This window comes from Anoplopoma fimbria, chromosome 6 (assembly GCF_027596085.1).
Source record: "Anoplopoma fimbria isolate UVic2021 breed Golden Eagle Sablefish chromosome 6, Afim_UVic_2022, whole genome shotgun sequence".
Classification (NCBI taxonomy): Eukaryota; Metazoa; Chordata; class Actinopteri; order Perciformes; family Anoplopomatidae; genus Anoplopoma; species Anoplopoma fimbria.
Window position 1 is genome coordinate 3,045,995 of NC_072454.1, and position 25,299 is coordinate 3,071,293.

The 25,299-nt window shown below is 40.4% G+C and overlaps 1 protein-coding gene across 1 annotated transcript in view; it reads right to left on the reverse strand.

Annotated features, from left to right (window-relative positions):
* The window catches only part of LOC129092700 (contactin-associated protein-like 4), a 74,682-nt gene extending 58,633 nt beyond the window's left edge, over nt 1-16,049 (reverse strand). Inside the window, exon 1 of the mRNA XM_054600718.1 lies at nt 15,965-16,049. Within this exon, the coding sequence (XP_054456693.1) occupies nt 15,965-16,049 (85 nt within the window). The remainder of the gene's footprint in view (nt 1-15,964) is intronic.
* Between the last annotated feature and the right edge of the window lie 9,250 nt (nt 16,050-25,299).

A 25,299-nucleotide genomic window follows, 5' to 3' on the forward strand; every position in this document is an offset into this window, starting at 1 on the left:
ATTATAAAATAAACACACAAGCTGAAGTTCCTGATTATGTCCCTCTTGATATGTTGCTACTGTACACAGATTAAAAATGTAGCGGGCAGCTGCTCTGAGCAGAACGTGTTTGTAGTCTCCTCCCCTGGTGGGAGGGCCTGACCTTCTGCATGGTGGAGAATGTGAAGGCTGTAAAAATGTCTCCACTCCATGCAGGAAGTTGTTAGCATCAGCAAAGTTAAAAGTCTTTCCTGTTGGTGCTGCTCTTGTGTTCACTGATGCGTGTCCTAAGTGTAGTCACTGCCTCACCCACATCTAATTCAGGACAAGGGCATTAAAAAACAAAAGTAGAACCTTGAGAAGCAAAAGAAGGGAGGGATTCTTGTTCAATCCCTTCAGTAGTTCATAGATTCATTAAAGCTTTCTTCATCACAACTTCTGTTTAGAAGCAGCACTACGATTGAAACTTCATGCAAGCGTGATTACAACCATTTCATTCAAATTGAAAAAATAGAAACCACTTATAATGATCAAGTTTACAGGTGTTTTCATACGTAACATATAAAAAACATTTTTCCCATGATACTTTGCCTTGTGGTAAATCTACTACTTGAGGCTGGTGCTGCATGCACATTGGACTCATGACGGCGAAGACATTTTTTTCTCTCAATGAAAAACGTAGTTTCCTCCAAGCTTATGACAAACTGGCGAAAACAAGCCAACAAGATTCAGCAGCAGCATACTTGTTTTTCCTCAGGCGACCTTGTGTCGTCTACTGAAACATGGATGAACAGTCATGGCTGGTGGGAATGGAGGCTGGAAACTAATGTACAACGGGGAAAGCCCCTATGGTTGAAAACATAGGGGCTTTCCTCGAAACAAATGTGGTTGCATTAAAAAAAAAGCTATACTGTATTTTGAATCAATCAATAAAATTCAGTAGATAACGAAGCTGTCTGTTTAATTACTTTAATATAATCCACTGATTGTGATCAATTTGACTGTAGAGACATAACTTTAACGTATTTCCACTGCACTAACAGCTACTTCAGAAACACTTTTCACTGCTGTTCTTTTAAAATCAACTCGTTCTATACTTTACAGACCATTTCTCTCTTTTGATCATCAGAGGATCAGTGTTCCTCTGTAGATCCTTTATACTCTGAATATGCCAGGTTTAACTTTCATCTCATCTACACAAACATCTGTCGATGTTGGAAAGGTTACACAATCTGGCTTGTGAAGAAAAAGTGTTAATCGCTAAACTGGCAGGAAAAATATTACTGACATTGTGCCCTTGCACAAAGCATTTAAAGAGAAGTGATGTGTGAATAAAAGGAACAAAACGGCAACAAAGTATTTGTGCATTGGCGAAAGGGATTTTTTTTTGTTACTGTTCCATATTCATTATTTAAAAACATTAGACTCATTAAAACACTGAGTCCAACATCATATGTCTTAAAATAGCTGGTAGCTATTAGCTAATGATATAAACTTGAACATGATTATTTTTGTCGCAGCAGGGGACATTTTACTTTTTACCATTTGGGCAAAGACAGACAAATGTCCTCAGGCTCTTTAGTTCAGCTAAATAACAGGAAAAAGATCTTTGTTCACTCCATCAGTAAGAAAAAAATATATATTTCAAAACAGCGAGTAGAAAAGGCAGATGGAGACAAAAACTTTCAAAACACTCTAAGGCTGTATTGCCTCAACAGAAAAACTTCTACGCGATATTAAAGTACAGTGGCAGCTATTTACCCATGCTGTCGAGGCCAGCTGGTCTCTGTACCATCCAGGTTTTGTACAATACACACCATGTGTGCTCATTTAGCCTTCACCGGCACTGCAGTAGCCTGAATTATACATAAACATCAAAGGTAGACGCTGCGTGTGTGAGTGTGTGTGTGTGGTGCAGGTCAGTGATCATTTCAGTGTCGCTGCAGTCGTACATCATTATGACTTCGTGTTATGGCCTTCTGCCTCGAAGAACACAATCGCCTGTTGAAAAGTATTGCACGGATAATCAACATTCCTTGGTTACTCTATTGATTTGCAGAAGCAGTGTTTCACAGGTAGATCAGCGTGCAGACTGAGCTACTGATCAGCACTCGTGGAGTTGGCAGGCGTTCACTGTCACACATTTCAGAAGAGGCCTCTGCTGACACGGTGAACTGAAGCCAGACTTTTTCGTTTGAAGGACAGACTCCTTAACGTCACCGTACTGCCTCTAATTTACACCCAGAGATGGTCGACTTTAAAGCCCAGGGTCACACGCACCAACATGGGATATATTTTCGTAAAAAATGTAACCATGCATCACCGATATCCAACCTTTAAACAAAGCACTGTACAACTGGTACAATCCGTTAAAGTGGATGTTTGCATTTTTATGGGGTTTACATTACGACACACCACCTGAAGCTGAACCTGGACAAAACCGAGCTACTCTTCCTCCCGGGGAAGGGTTGCCCGCACCGAGACCTGTCCATCACCATTGATGATGCCGTGGTGACGCCAACTCGGACTGTGAGGAATCTGGGTGTGACCCTGGACGACCAACTGTCGTTCTCAGCAAACATTGCATCGGTCACACGCTCCTGCAGATTCCTCCTCTACAACATCAGGAGGATTCGCCCCTTCCTCACTGAGGAGACGGCGCAGGTGCTCATCCAGGCTCTGGTCATCTCCCGCCTGGACTACTGCAACTCACTACTTGCTGGAGCCCCGGCGTCGGCCATCAGACCTCTGGAGCTTGTCCAGAAAGCTGCAGCACGTCTGGTGTTCAATCGCCCCAAGTTCTCCCACACAACTTCCCTTCTCCGTTCTCTACACTGGCTCCCTGTAAGAGCTCGCATCCAGTTACAGACTCTGGTGCTAGCCTACAGGGCAGTGAAAGGAACAGCTCCTTCCTATCTCCAGGCCTTGGTCAAGCCCTACACCCCCGCCCGACCACTTTCGCTCTGCTGCCTCGGGCGACTGGTTGCCCCGTCGCTCAGAGGTCCCTGCGGCCGATCCACCCGGTCACAGCTTTTTTCTGTCCTGGCCCCTCAGTGGTGGAATGAACTCCCCACTGACGTCAGGACAGCAGAGTCGCTGCCCATCTTTAACGCAGGCTGAAAACTCACCTCTTCAAGAAGTACTACCCTGAGCCTTCCTCGTAGCACTTATTGCATTCGTATTAGTTGCTGCACTTACTGTATTCGTATCAGTTCGCTGCACTTATTGAATTTGTATTTGTTTACTGCACTTATCCTATTCGTAGTAGTTTGTAGCACTTACTATATTCGGATTAGTCTGTTGCAATTATTGTTTTCGTAGTAATTTGCCTCTGCACTATACTTTTGCTCTGGTTTATGCTTTAAGATGCTTGTTTAAGAAAGGAGATGCACTTATGACTTCTGGTGACTAGTAGTTCTCTTGAATACCTATGTTGAATACACTTCCTGTAAGTCGCTTTGGATAAAAGCGTCTGCTAAATGACTGTAATGTAAATGTAATGTAAATTATCAGCATGGAAATAAAAACAATGACCACATGGTTTATGTTAAATATTGAGTAGAAATGATGACCCCAAGAAACAGCCCGATAACCAAATTACTGTGTAAGGCATGCAGTATGTATGCTGTAGTTTGAGCTCAGCATACAATTTCATAAATATTCAAAGTTCTGCTTTATGCATATTTCACAAAAATCACCTGTGAAGCAGTGAGAAATTTATGGTGACACGGACACTTTTATTGAAATAGTTAAGTGCAGTTCAATTGTTGAAGCAGTATTATTATATGAAGTTTATGTAAAATTATTTCATATTCAACAAAATGAGGTTCCCTGTAACACTCAGTCCAGAATATCAGACTTAGATTTATAGTTGGATATATTTTATAATTAATTCATTAACATTATTAATATTATGGAGATGGCTGCCCAGTCGACACCTTTGAGAACTTCACACCCCAAGGGAACATCAGCTCTCTCATCAAAAAAACACTACAGAGGATGTATTTCCTGCAGCAGTTGAAGAAGTTCAATGATGGTGCACTACTTCATCGCCATAATTGAGTCCATCCTCACCTCTATCAGCACCCGGTACGCTGCTGCCACTGCCAAAGACAAGGGCAGATCTCAGCATATAATCTGCTCTGTGGAGAAGTTGACTGGCTGTAATCTGCCGTCCCTCAAGGACCTCCACGACCATTTTTGAACCACTCTCCTTTGGCAGGAGCATGCGTTCCATCAGGACCAAAAGGTCCAGGACATTTTACTTTGTTTACCGAGTCATTTTGAGACCAACCATGTTTTTTTTTCCTAACTTCAGTGGTTTCGTTGCCTAAACCTAACCTAAATGTTAAATTGTTTCCCTGGTGGCTGTACCTAATTTTAACACATCACGTTCCATCAACACATATTGCTCTGTCAAGAGGTAATGTTTTCACACTGTCTATATGCATTACACTGGCTAACATCTTTGGGACTATACCTCTGTGCATTGCATGTTGTTTTTATAGTTTGTACTGTGAACCTTTGCACATGCCATCAATCTTGCACGTTTCTGCACAAAATTGACAAATGAGAATCACAACAAAGAAACAACACTTTACCCTATGCTGCTGTAAGCCTGCAAATTTCCCCGCTGCGGGACTAATAAAGGATTATCTTATCTTATCTTATCTTATAAGAGTCATGATACATGTCACAAAATACACCAGAGTTTTCAGTAACCTGTAGATTTTATCATTGAATCTTAGACAGCTGACCTGAAACGCCATAAAAAGATGAGAGAGAAAGTTTCAGAATTGCTGGAGGAACTGCAGGTGTGCTCTCCTCGTTCTCTGCTATCTCTTCCATCTCATTAACTGAGTCATTAAGCTGCTCGCCAGATACCTCATCTCTGCTGCATCTTAAAGCCGCGGCTTCCTCTCAGCTTTGTCGTGCTGCGTTCAATGTCAGCCGCAGCCTCTAATACCAATAACATTTCGCCTGCACTCACATTTACCAATGCACTGCAGCTGATCTAATTATCTATGGTGGCAGCCTGCAGTGTAAGAGGGAACAGATGGCGATTTACAGTCTAAAGGAATGTGGAGGCAGCTCCAGTGTCTACATGTTTTGTTAAATCGCGGCCAAGACTCCTTCAGATGCGCCTCAGAGATAGATTCCATCGAATAATAGACTTGTTTACTGAATTCTGTAAGCAACACATTGGCTCTGAGTGGCAGTTTGTGACAAGTCAACCTGATAAACAATAGTATTGTCTGAGCAACGCTGAACACGAGGCGACCACGTTCATAAATCAAAACAGTGGTTCACTTCTACAACAAAAGTATAAACGTCAGTGATTAATTGACATTTCTACCTGGTTCCTGGTTCGATTCCTGACAGCATTTCAAGCAACGCAGCTGCCGAACATCTTGAATATGTTTTCAAGCAAACTGATGAAACCTAAAACACTATATGTTTGCAAACTGACAATCTTCTTCTTTCCCTTCACAACTAGAGTTGTACCGATACCAGTATTATAAATGCCCCCCAATGCAGCCTACAATGCTGGATATCTGCGGGTTTGCGAGTCTATGCAATGATCCAATATATTATTATATCAATTATCAGCTCATTTACGTTTCACATGAAACCAACATCAACATACTTTACTTGCTGCCATTCTCAAACATTCACACACTGATGGAAGGGGCTTCCATGCAAGGTGCCACCAGCCCATCAGGACTCTAACTAACCGTTCAAACCGATATTCATACAATGATGGAACAGCCTGCAGGGGGGATTTGTGGTAAAGTGTCTTACCCAAGGACACATCGGCATGGACTAGCGGAGCCGGGGATCGAACCCTATTCCTCTGATTGAAGGATGACCCTGCTCTGACCACTGAGCCACAGTCGTCCTAACATGGTCGTATTCGTCTTCATTTTCTAACCCTTCTACTTCTTCTTTGTTGTCAACATCTTCATCATCTTATTATTATTCTTTCTCTTCCTCAGCTTTATCTTCTTTATCATCATCACCATCATGATATTATTTACCCCATCTACTTCTTCATTGTCATCATGATCATCATCATCATCATTGTCATATACTTTATCTGTGTCGACCCTCTCTTCTAACTTTCCATCATCGTTATCATCTTCATTATCACCATCATCATCATCTTCTTCCAGTAGAGATGAATTTACATTATAAATGATTGATCTTTAACTAAGTATCTCATGGTAATAATCATTTCACTAGCATCCTTCATTTGGAGGTCAGAGGTCAGATCTTATATCAGACTTCCTGCAGCTTGTAGAGATTCTAATGCCTTGCTCCATACGCTTCAATGAGAAGATGCTTTTCACCACAAGGGTTTGAATCCTCAAAGCTGCAGTGCAGTTCCTTCACAAAACTTTACTCTCCTACAGCCAGTGTTGCTGTTATTCAGACCAAACCAGGACAGAGTGCAGAGTGCCGAGTGACGGAGCACCGTAGCAGAGTTTGACAGCCTCTAGGACCAACTACAAGTCATCTGAGGTGATGGCAGGGCCGTGTGATGAATGAGAGTGTGTTTAGGTGTGCCAGGGCTCCAGTGGGAATGGCCTTCAGCAAATATCAATGGGTCACAAACTCAGATGGATGGACTGCAGGCCTCGGCTTTATCACTCAACTTCTCGTCCCTGGGTTAATAAATCTAGATTGCTGACTGACGGTCGCTGCTGCCATAACGCAGCCTTGACTTCATCAGATCGCCTTCATGGCTCTCCTTCTCTGAACACACATTTTCATAAATGACACTAAAGAGGAAATATGAGACGGGGCTTCCTCCTCTCGCCATCAGAAACTCCATGAACTCATGAATCAAATAGAACAGTGGAGCTTATTTTTGCAGGGGAATTCACAGAATATTCACACTAATCAGATTATATTCACAGGTTTATGTTCCTCTCAAGAACTCCAGCTCATTAAGAAAGACTAAATGCCTATATTTTGTGAGACATTGGCAGCACAGAGACATTTCCCTGCAGCTCCTTTCACAGAATGTTTATTTCAACAGTTTTTACTTGCTTTTGCATGGACAGTGATCAGATAGACCATGGCACATGGGTATCGAAAGACGTCTACTTGAATATGCAGATACAAAGAGATACAAACAGTTACAAAGGAAGAAGTATGAACCAATTATACCCATAATGATAGCTGCAACTACAACGTTGTATTCAGTCAGACTGGTACAGGGGAGGTTGTTAAAATAGTCGAGGACAGGCTGCCACGCATTGAGGTAGTTTTCAATACTCTTGGCCAAGATTCCTCAGTTCTTCTAGTTTTAAGTTCATCTTTGACCCAACGGACCTGTGATGGAGGAGTCCTGTCCGAAGACAATTTAGACGGCGGCCCTGCTAGAGAGTCTGATTTGCTATTTAAAAGAGACCAGCCCTCTGGGTGAACTCTAAAGTCCATCATTATAATGTTTGGGGTTTCAAAAATAGAGGACCAAAATATGGCAATCAACTGTCAGGAAAAAATAAAAGATACATACAGTAGCAGTGTGCACCATGATTGGATCGGCCTCCGGATAAAACCTGGCCAGCCTGGTCCTGCAGAGACCACTTTGAATTGAAGTACTCCTTGTCTCACACAGATTTAGGATTTGTGTACTCCCTCAGTTGCAGACCACCATGTCTCATCAATGAATTCCATCCCCGACTCCTCTTCCTAGGCACGTATCAGATTATTAATTAATTATTAAGAGAAGGGGCTAGAGATATTTTGAATCATGTTACATAACCTTGAGACATCCTGATAATGGTTAAAGTCTAAAAAAACAGCCATCCATCCAACTATCAGGTGGGGCAGCTGAGACAGAGAGAAAGTTTTCTTGGGATGTCGTACTCTGCAGCCAAATGTTCAAAGGATTAAAATACCCCATTGTTAAAAAACATCGGCAAAGCATTTCAGTACTTTCTGAAGCCACATGTGGAATACAGAGTTTAATAGGGCGGACTTGAAAGCAGGATTGCTGACTATGGGGATGGAAAAGATTAGTTTATCCCTAAATGTATCCTAAACTGTGACCTGATCCTAAGGGAGCTATTGACCACTGGAATGTTTGAGTGATATTTTCCACTCAGTGGCAGCGAAGCACATAACAGGGAGCCGGGGGACATACAGAATGCCATTTTATGGATATTAGCAGCACAGTGATAATGAAGGAAGTTTGGTAATTCAAGACCCTCCGCTGACTTGCACTTTTCTTAAAAAGCCTTACGAAGCTCGATCATTTTACTCAAACTCATTTCTGTGTTTGTCCAATTCTTAAAAGAAAGATAAATATTTTGATATGATGTAATTAGTGCGAACCGCTGCTTGTGGAGCAGAGAAAAGGACTTTTATCTAAAAGATTGAGCTGGGGCTGAAGCCAAATTTCCCAAGAGCCATGAATAAGTATTTAAATTCAATGCAGTTAAATGTTTTGTGGGCATCTAGAGAGATGAGGACCACTGAGGAAGGCCCTGGAGTAGATTAAACTATGTTATATATTCGTCGAAGGTCTCCTAAGGACTGTCTACCTTCATAACTCCTGTTTGGTACAAATGGATGATTTGGTGCAAAACAGTCTGCAGGTTCAGAGCTAAACCTTGGAGTGTTTTGTCAACACAGCAGACTAGATTCACCAGCCGATACAAGTTACACTTCGCTTTTTAAAGGAGAACGATATCACCGACTGAGATGAGCTGGGAGACAATGCTCCCCTGCTGAAATGTATAAACTGTATATAAGTACTGTATGTACTTCGCACAACACCGGTGTTAATTTGCTGGCTTTTATTTTCATAAAAGTTAAATGAGTGCAATAAATCATCAAGTTCTATATGTTTCCACTTTTGAATTCAGTAAGCAAAAGTGATTATATCGAGCAACACTAAGGGCAAGTGTTAGGTTACGTGTGACGTTACGTTGTTACATACAGAATGCCATTTACGTTACGTTACTTTGTTACGTTACTTTGTTACGTTACTTTGTTACGTTACGTTGTTACGTTACGTTGTTACGTTACATTGTTACGTTACATTGTTACGTTGTTACGTTGTTACATTGTTAAGTTGTTACATTGTTAAGTTGTTGTTAAGTTGTTACATTGTTAAGTTGTTACATTGTTAAGTTGTTACATTGTTAAGTTGCTACCTAGCGTTGTTACGTTACGTTGTTACGTTACGTTACGTTGTTACGTTACGTTGTTACGTTACGTTGTTACATTGTTAAGTTGTTACGTTGCGTTGTTATGTTACGTTGTTACATTGTTAAGTTGTTACGTTACGTTGTTACATTGTTAAGTTGTTACGTTGTTGAGTTACATTGTTACAATGTTACAATGTTAAGTTGTTAAGCTGTTACGTTGCGTTGTTACGTTACAATGTTAAGTTGTTTATTACGTTGATACTTTACATTCTTACGTTACGTTGTTACATTACGATGGTACGTTGCGTACTAGATTAACACAAACCATGATCTTTTTTCTAACCTTAACCAAGTAGTTTTGGTCCGACATTAACCACGTGGAATTGTGTGTTTCGGCGAGTTTGATATTATACATATTCATGAAACATGTTTGGTTAGGAAAAGTCTGCATTAAACGTATCCGTAGTTTGCAGAAACGTACATTGAAAACATTCGTTTCTGGTGACTGGGTTGGCATCATCATTCTTTATAACTCGGATGATCAAACCAGAAGGGAAATCACATCGCCGGTCACTTCTTTCTGTATCTTGTTTATGTCTTATTATTGCACAATGCAGTAAAGATGTTTAAAACAAGGACCACAAAATCCAACAATGTCAAGCCTGACTTTGAAATTAACCTGAAGCCCTAAAGAAGAACATACAGATGTCATAATAAAGTTTACACGACAGAATGTTTTTTTCCTTTTATTTCTCCAGCTGAGACCTCAATTTTTCTTCAAGTGTGGGCTGATTGTCAGAATCAGAGACATAAAAACCTTCAACTCAACTCAAGCACAGTATAAACCAAAACAAATTAAATCTCACAATGACAGGGATGGATTCCTTTTTTGGGGTGAAGAATGGGGTGAAAAATAGCAGCAAATATCATCTTCTGAAAGAGATTCAAACTAAAAGCCCTGATAGTTCTGTGTGCAGACTCGTGGGATCGAGTTGCACCTTTTAGCTGCCATATATAGACTCTAACCATTAACCTGACTTTAAAGACATATGTTTGTAACATATGTCATTAAGATGTTTGTGGTGAAGTAACAATGATCATGTATTATTCCTGTTTACAGAAACAAATGCAAAATATCGTTGGTTCCTGTGATGCGTCTCAGCAGCTGACTGCACAACAATGTGTGTTTTATGCAACATAAGCATAGTGTTTCTGCAAACTACTGAGCCAAAGATTTGTTTCATAAATGCTTTTCATTTCAGCCTCGTATCACGCTTGCAGAAACACACTTTGACATATAGTTATTGTTGTGAAACGATAGGTCAGGTTTCGGCAACAAAAGTACTTGGATAACGTTTGAAAAAAGATCATGGTTTGCGTTCAAACAATAAAAAACATCACTAAAAGCGGAGCGAGCTTCATCAAAACGTTATTACAGACTCAGGGTGCTGACAAAATACAAGACATTACTTATAAAAAATGCAATACAAAAACTTATGGCCTAAGAATGTGAATAAATAACGATTGTCTTACGTAACGTAAGGAAACGTAATATTACGTAACAGGGGGAACCACATTACGTAACAAGCTTTAAGTCAGCGTTCACTTTATAGTTCACACGGGACACAAAACAATGGCCTCCTGGGTGAAAGTGTGACCCACTTTCAGTAACAGTCGAAAGCATCCACATTTAATATATCTGTGGTTTTTAGAAACGTTCAATGCATTTTGGGCAGCAAAAATAAAATAAATAATACTTTTAACTATCATTTAGTCTCGTGCAAATACAGCAGAATCTACAGCTCAGCATCATCATCATCATCATCATCATCATCATCATCATCGGTCAACAGCTTTGGGACAAACCAGCTGTCTCTGACATGAGAGAAGAAGACAGCACTTCCTCTGCACCGACTGACACATTAGTTTAAACTTGAGAACCTCTCTCCTCGGAGACTGGTGACGGTGAGCGGTAAGTCATTCCTTATCTGAACACAACACACACACACACACACACACACACACACACACACACACACACACACACACACACACACACACACACACACAGCTGCAGCGCTGCTTAGCATTCCCTCTCACTCCTTTCATCACGTTCACATGTGGCCGTTTGCTTCTTATCTCAGGGTGCACACACAAACATGCACTAACCTGGAGCGCACGGATACATGTGAGCCGACACGCAGGTTTCGGGGTGCGGCACTGTTATCTGACATTAGGGCTGCGATTAGAACAGACACTCCACTGACTCCAAATCAGCCGAGAAGAGATAAAAAAAAACGCCACGGAGGACTCGTGCAGCCACACTGGAGAGACGGAAAGTATCTCGCTCCCTGTTTTGAGTGTCATGGGTGAGTTTCCTCTATCAGACACAACAGCCATCCCTCATCAGAAAGCATTCTCTGCATGCATTTGAGGGAGCATTGTGCAGATAATTGGAGGAGATAAGTGGTTGTGCATTCACCTGGAATTAATCAGCTCACGCAAATTGTGTGTGGGCCAATTTTTGATGGAAATTTTACACCTTTGAAGAGCAGAAGCAAGACAGCGCACACAACCAGGTCTTACTCCTAACTTATCAAATACCAAGGCTTGGTCAGAGCCCCTCGGCATCTGACACCAATGCACCGCGCTAACTAACTCCCACGTAAACCCATTCAAGTCCTAATTACAGAGCAACTGGCATGGTATTAAGAGCGAGGTAGTCCACACAGGGAAGGCGGGAGAATGACAAACGTAAGCTTGGAACCAGGCAGCAACAGCCATTTTCATCGAGTGAAGCCAATGTGGAAGTGCCTTAAACTTGCATTCTCTCTACCGACCATCAGGGGGCGACTCTGCCAGTTTCAAAATGAAGTCTGATTGTATAGAAGTCTATGAGAAAATGACTCTACTTCTCTCTTGATTTATTCCCTCAGTAAACATTGTAAACATGAGTTTATGGTCTCAATCTCTAGTTTCAAGTCTTCTTCAATACAGCATGATGTTCATTTAGTAAATGATGCTCCATTTAGAGTCAAACAGACCATAAAGCAGGGGATGCTTTAGGGCGGGGCTTAGTGCGGCAAAATGCTTCCACAGTCCGCAGCAGGAAGAATATTTTTCTGTCTTTGACATTTGTATTAGTAAAGATTTTTATTCTGCAGAAACACATGTTAATAAAAGTGACTGATGTAGATTCTGGTTGCCTTTAGGGTTGATAAGAAAGTAAGTACATATATTGGGTTTTTTTTACTCTAAAATATAATTACATATTTAAATATGTTTATGTAAAATGAGTATAAGGTAAAATGTCATACTTTTCATGCATAAATTGGTGTCTTTGCCAGGGATAAAAAGATCGCCAGAATTTACCAGATTTGCACCATTTTGAAAAGAACTTTGGTCTTACAATACAAATACATACAAATGTAGTTAATGTATATCTTTATAAGACTGAAATTGTTCTTAAATTTGATGATGTAGAAGTGAAACATCACAATAAATGTAACATAGTTCGGCTGTTGCTGAGAAACTGTTTCCTTCAGTTCTGTGTGATATTGCTAGGCAACTTATATCTGCAGGAAAAGGGTTCAATAAACGAGTTGCAGTAACTGTTTCTACTAGAGACCTGCCGTGAGAGGTTACAGACATCCACATCCAATTAGCCTCTTAGCTCCCTCACTACCTCTCCAAGTCTGTGGCTGTTGTAGAGAAATATTTTCTAAAAGTAGAGTATATGTGAGGTTTTTCTGTTTCACAGTAACAGTGTTGTGGACAACATTCATCTCTTCTAAATTGCTTTTGCAAAGCCCTGAAAGTCCCGGTTTGAAACATACATTTCAGGATGCATCCAATCCCCTCCCCAAACCTGCATTATAAATCTTGCATGACTTTGCTTTGTGATAAATGGCCTCCTCGCCAAATGTTTGTTGTCTAATTGTCTGGTGTTGATGTCTCTAATGTGAATCCTTAATTCACAACAAAGTTATCAGTAAAGGATCTTTCTTTTATTATTGTTTTTTTTACAAAAAAATACCTTTTTCTAAAAACTCCATCTAATCTTCACCATATTTGGCACTAATATATAAAGAAAGGTTGTCAACATGTGTTATATAGTTGCTTTGCCAAATCCTGTACATCTTCTGCATCATCCTAAAAATTAGATTCCACATGTAGGTGGTTCTGAAACATCACGATGAATTAACTCTTAGTTTTATACAAAACATCATTGCACAAAGCTCATATTAGAATGAATCATGTTTCTTTAGTGCCAACTTTTTTCCAAATCATTGCATCCTCCAAAATCTGTGTCCATGGCAACAACATAATGGTTAAGGTCCGTGAAGGAATTTGGTAATGATTAATAGAAAGACAAAGTGTCTGTGACGGGACACAAACTCCAGTCTCCTGTAAAAGTCAGACACACACATGGAACAATACTTTCTGCATGAATGCTGAATGTTAATATGTAAATTGACCATTTGCTAAGCCCCACCCCTTTCTGCTACAATGTCTGTCAGCTGTCAGAAGCCAAGGTGGAAGTGTCTTAAAGCTGCATTCTCTCTGCTGTCCATCAGGGGGCGACTCCTCTGGTTGTATAGAAGTCTATGAGAAAATGACTCTACTTCTCTCTTGATTTATTCCCTCAGTAAACATTGTAAACATGAGTTTATGGTCTCAATCTCTAGTTTCAAGTCTTCTTCAATACAGCATGATGTTCATTTAGTAAATGATGCTCCATTTAGAGTCAAACAGACCATAAAGCAGGGGATGCTTTAGGGCGGGGTTACTGTGATTGACAGGTCGCTGCCAATACAAGAGCAGTAAACGCATCACTCCTCCTCCTACTTGCTTGCATTGGCTACAAAAAACACATCATGGCGACAACCGTAATCCAAGACGGCGAGAGCAAAATCGCTGAAAAGAACAATGTTTGACGTCACAATGACTACGTCCACGTCCTATATACACTCTATGGCTGCAGCATGTTTGTCTGTTTGTGTGATTTGATACAAATCGAGGTTCCAGAGTTATGATTTCTTAACATTTTCTTTTGTTAAACTTTAACATTTAGAAGGATTATGCAGAATTGCTGCTTTGTGGTTCTCTGTTGGACGTTTTCGGTGCTGCTCATCCCAGACTGACAGTCAAACATCATGACACAGAATGTCTCTCCACCCACTGCCTTTCCCTAAATAAGTCCAGGTCTGCTCCAGTGCTGCGTAGGTCACCGTCACTGTGGCCCCGTGCTGCAAAAAAACAGAAAGATCTGCCCTCTCACGACGGTTTCACCTCCTTTGTTCACTCCGACAAATAGCTTTAGTCAGACCTTGCCTGTGGCGGTGCTTCAGCTCTAACACAAAGTCAAATAAAATGTGGAGAGAGGTCTGGGCATCAGAGATCATAAAGTGGACGATGATGAACTGTATGTTTTCTCTCTGAGAGGACAACAAAGGGTTTCGAGCAGTTTTTATTGATTTTGAGAGAGACAGCCACATTTTCTTCTTTTGGTTTTCTGATACGCAATCTGTTGAATCCAAACCATTTCCCTTGTGGAAAAGAAAGCTCTTCATCTCCTTTATGTTACTCTTTCAAAGCCCATAACCTCAACGTGTCTCTCTCCAGCAGCTGTTGTCCGTCCGGAGGGAATATAGACCTGACGTGGTAATATCTAACATTTATCCGTTTGTCCCCACTCCGCCCACACAGAATCCCTTAGTGGCATTATTTCCTCAGATGTTTAATACATCATATTTGCCCAGGCTTGTGGACTCAAAATACATTCTGATACAGCATCACATAAACATCGACCCTTTGACACTCGCTTGATAAGGTCGTGTTAGCAGAACTGCCGCTCGTGTGCCAGTGTTTGGCACATGCAAACAGCTCCTGTGAGAAATGATCCCTATGTTGACATTTCCATCAACACAGTGTATGATCAGGATTCCCAACGGACCATAAATTATGTTGTGCGCTTTTGTGACTCAGGCTTTCTGGAATTGTTTTTTCAGAATGGCAACTTAAAAATGAAACAATAACTTGGATTTTACACATGCAGCTCATAAATATATATATATATATATATACAATAAATAATTTAACTACATGTAAAACAAACAAGTGCCTTTGAAAAATTCTACCAAATAATGACAATTTGAAGAAATCACAAGTTGACACTGAAGAAGATGAAGAAAACAATAATCTAGCAGTAAAGCTTAAATTTCTCCACTTGCTGGTAATTTTCTTCTCTATGAACAACACATTTAATTTTTTATCCCTAACATCAGCACAGAAACCCTCAAAATCATAAATGTATAAATTACAAATGAAAATGACTCCAAAAAGGAGTAATAAGAAATATGTACCTCTTCATATTCAGGCAGTCATACTTAAAAGTTCAAACCGCCGACTTCTTCAGCAGCTCCACTGGAGCAGATGAAGCTCGAGTGCCTTGCTCGGGGGCAACTGTTTAATATGTGTGGGTGAGAGGAAAGTGTTTTTCATCACCGTCTGCACCCACAAGCTTCCTACACGGACTCCCACTGCCCCATTGAAGAGTGGTGCATGGAAAGAAATCAATGATGTCAGAAATCACTAAATTCAGATGCCTTTCAAAAAGACTCCTTTGCATTAGTTGATTTACAACATGCACAACTAAAGTTTCTACAAAGAGAGAGGTAAAATATCTGTATGATATCTGTTACTCCTTCACTTGGAGAAACACTTTCAGACATTTGAGTTGAACGTAAACTGATCATCAGCATATCCTCAACTCCACCTCTACTGTCACCCAAAATAAAATAAAACCTCACTGTACTCACCTCCATGTGTCGCCCCATACGAGCTGACAAGTATCAGGGTGACCTGCGTGATAATTCCCCAGACTTTTTTACTCCAGAGATCCATGGTGAAATGGGAGGATGCTGCAGAAAAAGTCCAACCGGGTGAAAGAGGGAGACAACCTTTCCTCACCTCTCCTCTCCTCCTCCTCTTTGCTCCACTTCTAATCCCCACTCTCACACTTCTTTCACTTCTGCGTCTGCAGCGTCCTCACCAGCATCCGCCCGGCTCCACAGTGATGACAGCGAAGGGTACTCTCTGTTCGGCTGCACTCTGCAGAGTGAGGGGAAGGAAGAGAGTGAGGAGAGAGACACAGGGAGAGAGAGAGTGAGAGAGAGAGCTTTCTCTACTGTCACAGCTCCAGAGGAAAAGGTACTTCAGTCATTTAAGAGGACTTGAAGACTCTGTGCTCTGCCAGAATCCTTCAGCAGAAAACCCCCTGCGGGCTTCACTATTCTGCTCCAACAATGCTTGAGAAAGAGTCGTCTGAGGTCCCGTTAGTCTCCGGTCGGCTGCTCTCAGTCTGTTTGTCATCATGTAATGCAGCAGTTCAGGTCCGATGGTCACGGAAGTGAGCACCAGCACAGCGACTCAGTCAGTGCAAATCAATTGAAAGTAACCCACTGTGAATTAAAATGACTATTCACAAACAAAGTGTAGGTTTTGTCAGTGTATAATTCAGCCTTTTTTGGGAAAGAAATCAAGTGAAACTGGCTGTTTTTCTTCCTTTTACAACTAGATTATAATCTGTTAGACCAAAGAAGCAGAATAAAACATTGTTGTGACAATGAATTCAATACAGAAAACATAAACAGGCTCTTCACAGTCACGGCGTATAAACAATATGCAGTTAAAGTGAGCAAACAAGTATTTGAAGTTTCAAAAAAACATCCAAATAAATTGGAAAACAAAACAATTCACCAAGAGTGTTATCTATCCAAGTCCTTTAAAATGGACTTGAATAATAAACACTGAAAATTGTTTATTTTTTACCTCGTTCCAAGTGGGAAGTTCAGCGTATTTAAAGAGAACATTTTACTGAAAATCATGTTCTTGCAGATATTTGAGTTTAAAAAAATGATTTAACTAGTATTACTATTAGTTACTGTCTGGTGTGTTAAAGCATGACCACGATGGTTCCACAACCTTAACCAAGGTTTTATTATTGTAACCATGACGACAAAGGCCTCCTAACTTCAAAGAAGTAGTCATCTACCGATAGGAGTCTCAGATCTAAAAATTGTTTTATGTGTTTTTCTGGAGGGCGTTGACAAACAGCGTATTTTGTCATTTGAGCTAGACGTGAACTTTTAAAGCTACTACAATAAACTTTAATTTGGTGTTGATTTTGGCAGTCCCTGTGGACAAAGGCAGTAGTGTTCCCGAGCACCAGACTCCCTTTAGAAAACCTCTCATTTACTACAGAAGGGAAGCAAACAGAAGACGCTGATGGTCTTGTTTACTCATGTTTTTTCATATAAAGGCATCAGAATTAAATTTAGACCTTTTCATTTTAAACTTTGTCTGTACTCATGGGAACCAACAGCTGAACCACGAGAGGCCGTCCGTACTGACTTTGCTTTCAAAACAAGTATACACAGGCGAGTGAGTGTTTGATTCACATCCAACTCCACGAATTGATCTCATTGAGCGCCCGGGGAAAGAAAAATACCTGACCGTCTTACTGGCAATAACCCCTTACTTACCCAGAGGTCTTTGGAGCTGAAAGCCTTTAAGACTCCTCAGGGACTCTTCAAGTTTAGAATCTTGCCTTTTGGGCTCCACGGTTCCTAAGACCAGCTGCTCTGCCAGCTTCTTCTATCGAGACAAAATTGTCCTGACAATATATGCCGAACCATCAATCCAGCAAAATGTGTCCTGGCCAACACTGAAACACAGTGATTCATCTTTGGAGGTGGCGTGATTAAACCAAAAGTCCATAAGTGCCATGCCATTGAAATGTGTCGCCACGCAAACTTGGAAGTTGCTCAGATCCTTCCAGGGGATGTGACAGACTTCCATCAATGGTTCACACCAAACTTTCCAGAAAGGGCAGCTCAACTAACAGACACGACCAGCTAACAGTCCCCCAACAAGGTCCAGTGGACATCAGAAGCAGTGGAAGCTTTCAAGAACATCAAGCAAATCCCAGAGTAAAAACATAATTCTCCACAGTCCAGAATCATATTTCAAACTGATGCATCTGAGAGAGGTAGTAGAGCTTCTGCAGGTACGAGTTGCACGCAATTTCCCAGATAGGTCCACTATTCAACCTTGGTCGAAGTCTTGGCGATCAAGTGATCTCCTGGTGAGACTGACCAGAAAACACTGCAGCGGCTGGAGAGGATGAAAAGACCCCAATGGATCACCGGTCAGTGGTGGAACCAGCCTTGCAGCCATTCAGGTTCACCACATCCCTGGAAAGGACAACGCAACTGTGGACCATCTCTTTTGCTGTTCCAGTAAAGATTTTGAAGGTGCTGGCTGCATCTATTGCCACAAAGCTGATTTAAATGTCGGTAACCCTCCTGCACACACACACACACACACACACACACACACACACACACACACACACACACACACACACACACACACACACACACACACACACACACACACACACACACACACACACACACACACACACACTTCTATAGTTTACTTGATAGTTTGTTGTCCTTTTGACCTTGTGCACATTGCACATACACCAGCAAACAGACACATATCTTTGGTTTGTTAAGTTATGTTGGCAGTACATTATTCAGATGAGTTTGCCTTACGTCATTTTAATATCTGTGCTGAGGGACATCTTGGCTTTCCAGATCAAAAGATGCGCCCCTAAAGCAGAGCTCTTAAATGCAGGAATCAGCCAGAATCAAAATGTACCAAGTGACGTCATCTTGGGGGACTGGGATTTCTAGTTTAGATCTACGCTTACTTCTTTTGAAAGCATTATTCTGTCTGTGCTTTGGTTTTGGTTAATTGCTAAAACATGTCAAACGATAGACTTAGTGTTCTGTTTTGTTTCATTGGGGTTTTATTTGCATTTCAGTTTTGCAGCAATGCAACATAAGGGTTGCCGTAAAATCCCAAATAGAAACCAAATTAAATTCAACTTGTTTTATTGTTGTTTAAGACCAAATTTTCAGTTATTTGTTATTTCTATAGGTGTAGTCCTATGTGGTAGCTAAGACATTTAAAACACAGATTTCAGGGCTAGATACAAATTGAAAATGACGATTAAATGAGAAAAATGTATTTCTGTTTTTTTTCACCAATTCCAGGCTTTGTGATTAAACAAAAATACATGGAAGAGAGGACTGATGCTATGTCTCCTGGATAGAATTATTTTCAATATGTCTGGCACAATCACATCACAGTCATCTTTTGAAAACCACCACACAATAGGAAGGTGAGAGAAGTAATTCATCTGTCCAAATTTGGTTTTCACGTACAATACGGTGGAAATATCTCAGTTCTGCAGAGTGAAGAAAGAGATTATTCTGCATTCCTTATCAGTATTATCACGGTTAATAATACTATTACAGGATCATGTCATGTGGTTGTTTTTATCTGCCATGATGACTTCACATGTCAGAGAGGCGGTTCAGGAGCAGAATGTGAATGAGGCAGGAAACCAATGCTTCCTACGAGTTTTTGTTTTAAACCTTTTAGAAAGCAGATAGAAATGTGTGTTTTTTCATCTGTGTGTCTGTAAAGTGGAGACAAATCAGAGAAAAAGTGACACAGAGTGTACAGTATGCTAATCATGTCTTTCATTTCTGGATTTTGTGCCCACGTTTGGGTGGACTGTCAACATTTCAAAAAGGTTTCTACTCACTTTGCTTTGTCTAAGTGATGAAAAGAACTTGCTCAGTACTCAGTACTTGCAAATAATTCAGTGTTTCATTTATTGATGCATTGTCTAAATACTAATGTTGAACTGAAACCATCCAGTGAAACATCTACCCCATGGTAGTGTTGGTTTGTTTGGTGATAAACTGTGAAATTTGGCAACAACTTTCATGTTCCCAAGAGGATGAATTGTAATAACTTTTGTGTCTATAAGCCTCATAGAGCCGATGGCATGTCTACAAAGTTTTTTTTTTTTTCATGAGATCTGTGCACCAGTGCAAGTCCATGCTTTTCTTAGACAACAAAACTATTTGGTTAGGTTCAGTAAAAGTTCGTGGTTTGGGTTAAAATAAGTAACTTTACATCTGAAATAGTTGGTTGAGTTTAGGCAAAAAAAACAACTTCGTACATAATAGGGTGGACAAATAAGTCAAAGTAACTTAAGGTTTCAAACAGGACATGAACAGCAGTCTACTGAGTGAAAGTCAGTGTTTTTAGACCCATTCATCCATCACAACCTGCTCCATATACGTACTTTATCACTCTTTTACATTAATTCACCTGTCCAGGCTTATGATTACCTGGAATACATACAAATTGATTACGTGGATTATATTTGAATTATATAGCATTCTTTTTGTAGGTATTGCTGAAAACTGTTGATGGAGTTATAGCTGATGTGCTTATGCAGCGACAGATGCCTAATAACTACAATACATATTCCCATAATTGCAAAGCATGCTATCACACCAATAAAACAGAGATATTGCAACTTTTTAAGAACCATTTTCCTGAAAGAATGCATGTAGAGGCATATTCAACTGTCACAGTTGTTACAGCTGTCTGACAATTTAGAAATATTTCTGCAATTCAACACAACTTTTAGCACATAGTTTTGGAAAAGCCACAGCAAACAAATTCACTCATTATGAGTCAGAGTCACCAAAACAAATCTACTGAAGGGCAAGGACTTTATTAAGAAGTAGTAGAGACTTAGTCCTCAGGAGTTTGAAATGTAATAGTTTTTATTTGTGAAGAAACAACTTGCTATGATTAAATGCATTCATTATGAGTTTAATTACATTGTTGACAACATTGTTTTTAAGGGAAACAACTGACTTTGTTTTGACATTATGTTGGTTTTTTTCAGTAGATTTTGTGTTTTGCTTGGACTTTGTCACTTGGCTTTGCAGCTGTATTCGAGCCCCTCCGCAGCCCCCTGCCAGGCCTCGTTTTGTATAAGTCATTTTTATTTTGCATACCAAATGAAGCCGGCCAACGACTGATGCACTCCCACTCTACTTTATATTCACAACACCTGCTGCAAGCTGTGTGGGGATTTTTGGCTTTGGCCAGCAAGCAGGCCGGCCAAAACAGAAAAGACTCTTAGTTTAAGAGGTGAGCGGGGATGCTGTACCTGACAGAAAAATAAATATACAGAACTCGTTTTCTATCCACCTAAATGTAGAGATATTGTGAGAAAAGGGGATTCTGCTATTAGCTGTAAACGGTCAATTTGGTCAACAGACACATCTCTCATCTCTTTTCATGTATACAGTGAGAAAGACTACTTATGGTGGGTGGATGGGTCAAACAAACACAGAACTTTTCAACATTTTCAATCAGTAGACCATTGTTGAGTATTTGTGAAGTTACATTCATGACTTATTCTACTTATTTGAAATTCTTTTCGTCTACTTTTTCTCAGTGCAACCATGAAGTTTTTCCTAAATCTAACTGAGTGGTTTAGTTGCCTAAGAATTCAATTGTTCCTGTCATTGCAGCACATCATTCTAACACACACATTCAATCATCAAAAATGATGGCTAGGTCCTAGATGAAGTAGCTAACAAGAGAGCCATTGCACTTCTTTCTCATCTCTGTTGAGAGTGGCACATCTGTAGTACTCATCTGGGAAATGTTAGCCGAGTGTAATGTAAGCTAGAGCTAGCAAAATGGCAATATTTTACACTGGAAAATACCACCAATGACATGGATCGGATCTGTACTCAGCTTAATGCACAAGTTCAGGTATCGGAATCGTTATCAGGATGGAGTTAATGGTATCGGAGTTAGTTAGAAATGTAAAGTGCTTTTGTTCTAGAAAAAAAGACACTGGGATGTTTACTCATACAACAGTTGGTATGATATCTTACAAAAAATGACTCCTCATTTTCCGTGCATTTTCCTACGAAAGACAACAACTCGTCTAGATTTCCACTCGTTGAATGCATACAATCTTTTTTTTTTTTTAATCTGTCTTCACAGGAAACTTGGCTAGGTTTGAAATTGGGTTCGAATAACTAGGGAAGTGCTGTTTCTATAGTACGCAAGTTACGAGACAAAATATAAAAATAACACCTCCACAGCCCCCTTCTGTGAGGGCTTTTAAAGGTTTTTTAGCTTTCGTGTGATATCTACGAAGTATGGCACTTTTTTGCTCAAAATATAGCTACTAATGCTGGCTGAGACCAACCTGCACAAAATAAAATGAGATGCTAATGTTCAGTCCTCATTCACCTTGAATATGAATGATTAACCTGCAACAGACTGACTTGTTTACGAGGGGTCTCTGCACAGTCATGCCTTGTTTATTGGGACGCCTGAAGCATTCCCCTCCTAGAAAACTGCTTCCTCTTGCAGTTTGAAAGCAGGACTAATTTATTTATTTATTTATTTTTTACGATTCATTGCACAAGCCTTTCTCTGAAACAGTAACAAGCGAGCTCCTCTGCATAGAGGGGGTTTATGTGCAGCTCTACATGGTGCTGCTCATTTCACAGATGTGGCTTTCTTTCCATTATCGACTCCAGTTTGTTTTCCATTATTGACCAGAAGACACGGGGTGTTTTCTTTGTGCCGTGGCTGCCCTCCAAACAGTTACCTTGGATACTATCTCCTCATGAATAATGTTCAGAAACATCGATGAAACTCTCTCCATCTTTTGAAAAACCCATGTCAGGCAACTCTGTGCGTTTACTGTAAGAATTATTGATTCCTGAGTTTCAGCGCCTTGTAGGAGTTGGTGTTGTAGTTAAGTTTCTCCCGTGTCTTGCATTCATGTCTTTTTTCCATCTGCTGCAGGCGGGGAAGCTGTCATCTACGATATCTCTGCGGCTCTCAAGCTTCAAATGGCCTCGCTCAAAAAATATCACAGATTTATTGATTCCTCATGTGCTTCGCCTCAGATCAGTGGACGAGGCTCTGCTGACCAGACCTTTACAGGTAAAGTTCACAAACTCTCCAACTCTCTGCACATCGAGATTCTCTTTATATATTATTTTGCATCTAAGCCTTAGTGAGTGTTTTATGTTTTTTCCATGGTGCCTGTTTCTTACTTTTTCCTCTACTTTTATAATACTGTTTTACATTTTGTTATTTCCTTGTCTGCTTGCCTTTGCTTTCATCGTCCAATTTGTGTATTTCCTGAAAGCACTTGTGCCTCATTTCTACTTCAAGGTTTGGTGGCAAATTGTTAGTGGGCTGCTATTTTCTAAATCTGGGTTGAGTGAACTTAAAAAAAAGTGGTTGCGATTGATGGTAGCCTGGCTTTGAAAAAAATCGTGGGCATGCAGGATATCTTGTAACAATTCTCTTTGAACATCGGTGGTCAACTTTCTAGTTTCGGCTAGTAATGTTTTTAAAGAAAACTTCTGTACCGCTAAAGCTGCATTATTAGATTCTACTTTCAAAGGTTTTATTTGTCACAAACTCATTCAAATACAGTGAAATGTAAGGACGCAAACTTTTTTTTTATTTCATAAGTTGTGTACTGGTTGTTTCTTATGTTTGTTTAAAGGTGGTGTAAATGGCCAAAAAGATCAAGTAAAGCTCTTTAAGAAACAGACATAAAACCTGTTTACGTTTCATGTTTTATCAACTTCTAACACAAAGTGTTTGTCATTCATTACATTACATTACATTACAGTCATTTAGCAGACGCTTTTATCCAAAGCGACTTACAGGAAGTGTATTCAACATAGGTATTCAAGAGAACTACTAGTCACCAGAAGTCATAAGTGCATCTCCTTTCTTAAACAAGCATCTCAAAGCATAAGCCAGAGCAAAAGTATAGTGCAGAGGCAAATTACTACGAAAACAATAATTGCAACAGACTAATCCGAATATAGTAAGTGCTACAAACTACTACGAATAGGATAAGTGCAGTAAACAAATACAAATTCAATAAGTGCAGCGAACTGATACGAATTCAATAAGTGCAACAACTAATACGAATGCAATAAGTGCTACGAGGAAGGCTCAGGGTAGTACTTCATGAAGAGGTGAGTTTTCAGCCTGCGTCTAAAGATGGGCAGCGACTCTGCTGTCCTGACGTCAGTGGGGAGTTCATTCCACCACTGAGGGGCCAGGACAGAAAAAAGCTGTGACCGGGTGGATCGGCCGCAGGGACCTCTGAGCGACGGGGCAACCAATCGCCCCGAGGCAGCAGAGAGGAGTGGTCGGGCGGGGGTGTAGGGCTTGACCAAGGCCTGGAGATAGGAAGGAGCTGTTCCTTTCACTGCCCTGTAGGCATCAACAAATGCTTACAGGTCGGCAACATGAAGACAGGTCAAACAGGCAAGTAAATCTTGACCTCAAGGATAGTGAGCAGGTAAGGAAGAGGAAAGAAAGTGGAAACAGGTGAGCATGTGGACGAGGGAGTCAGGTGAGCTGGAAAAGTCAGGACAGGAAGTGGATGGCAACAAACAGGCGTGGGGAGGTTTGGAGAGAAAAAGAGGCAGAAAGTGACACTCAAATTCAACTAAATCTAATCACATTAAAGATCTTTTCAGATGGAGCCTAGTTATTCATTTTCAACAAGAGGAGAGCAGAACATAAGAACAGCCAGGTATATCTAGCCTTTTGTTCCTTCAGCAGAACAGAGGAAACATAGCACAGGCACTCACAGATTAAGGGTCTTTTTGTTTAGTATGTGCAAAAAAAATAAATAAAAACACATTCAGAAGCCATCATCAGCGTAATTACTCCAGCAGTAATGGCAATTTTATACACACAGGTGAAGCACAAACACCAATCAGGAGAGAGAATACACAATTGCATAAAAGGATTCAGCCGTTAAAGCACCGCCAACAAACAGCCTCTCTGAACAAAGGTGTGACGGCAATAGTCAGAAACAACAAGGACTGTTGTCTGAAAAATATATATTTAAAAATCTCATATATATATATATCTCATATATTAACAGATTAGTAAATAAAAATATTTTTAAAAAGCCCTTGCCTGCTTGTCTTTTCACAAGAGGAGTGCAGGGAGACTCCAGGCGAGTGTTGCTCCTCCGTCTGAAAAGATCTTTATTGTGTATATTACATTACATTACAGTCATTTAGCAGACGCTTTTATCCAAAGCGACTTACAATAAGTGTATTCAACATAGGTATTGAAGAGAACTACTAGTCACCAGAAGTCATAAGTGCATCTCCTTTCTTAAACAAGCATC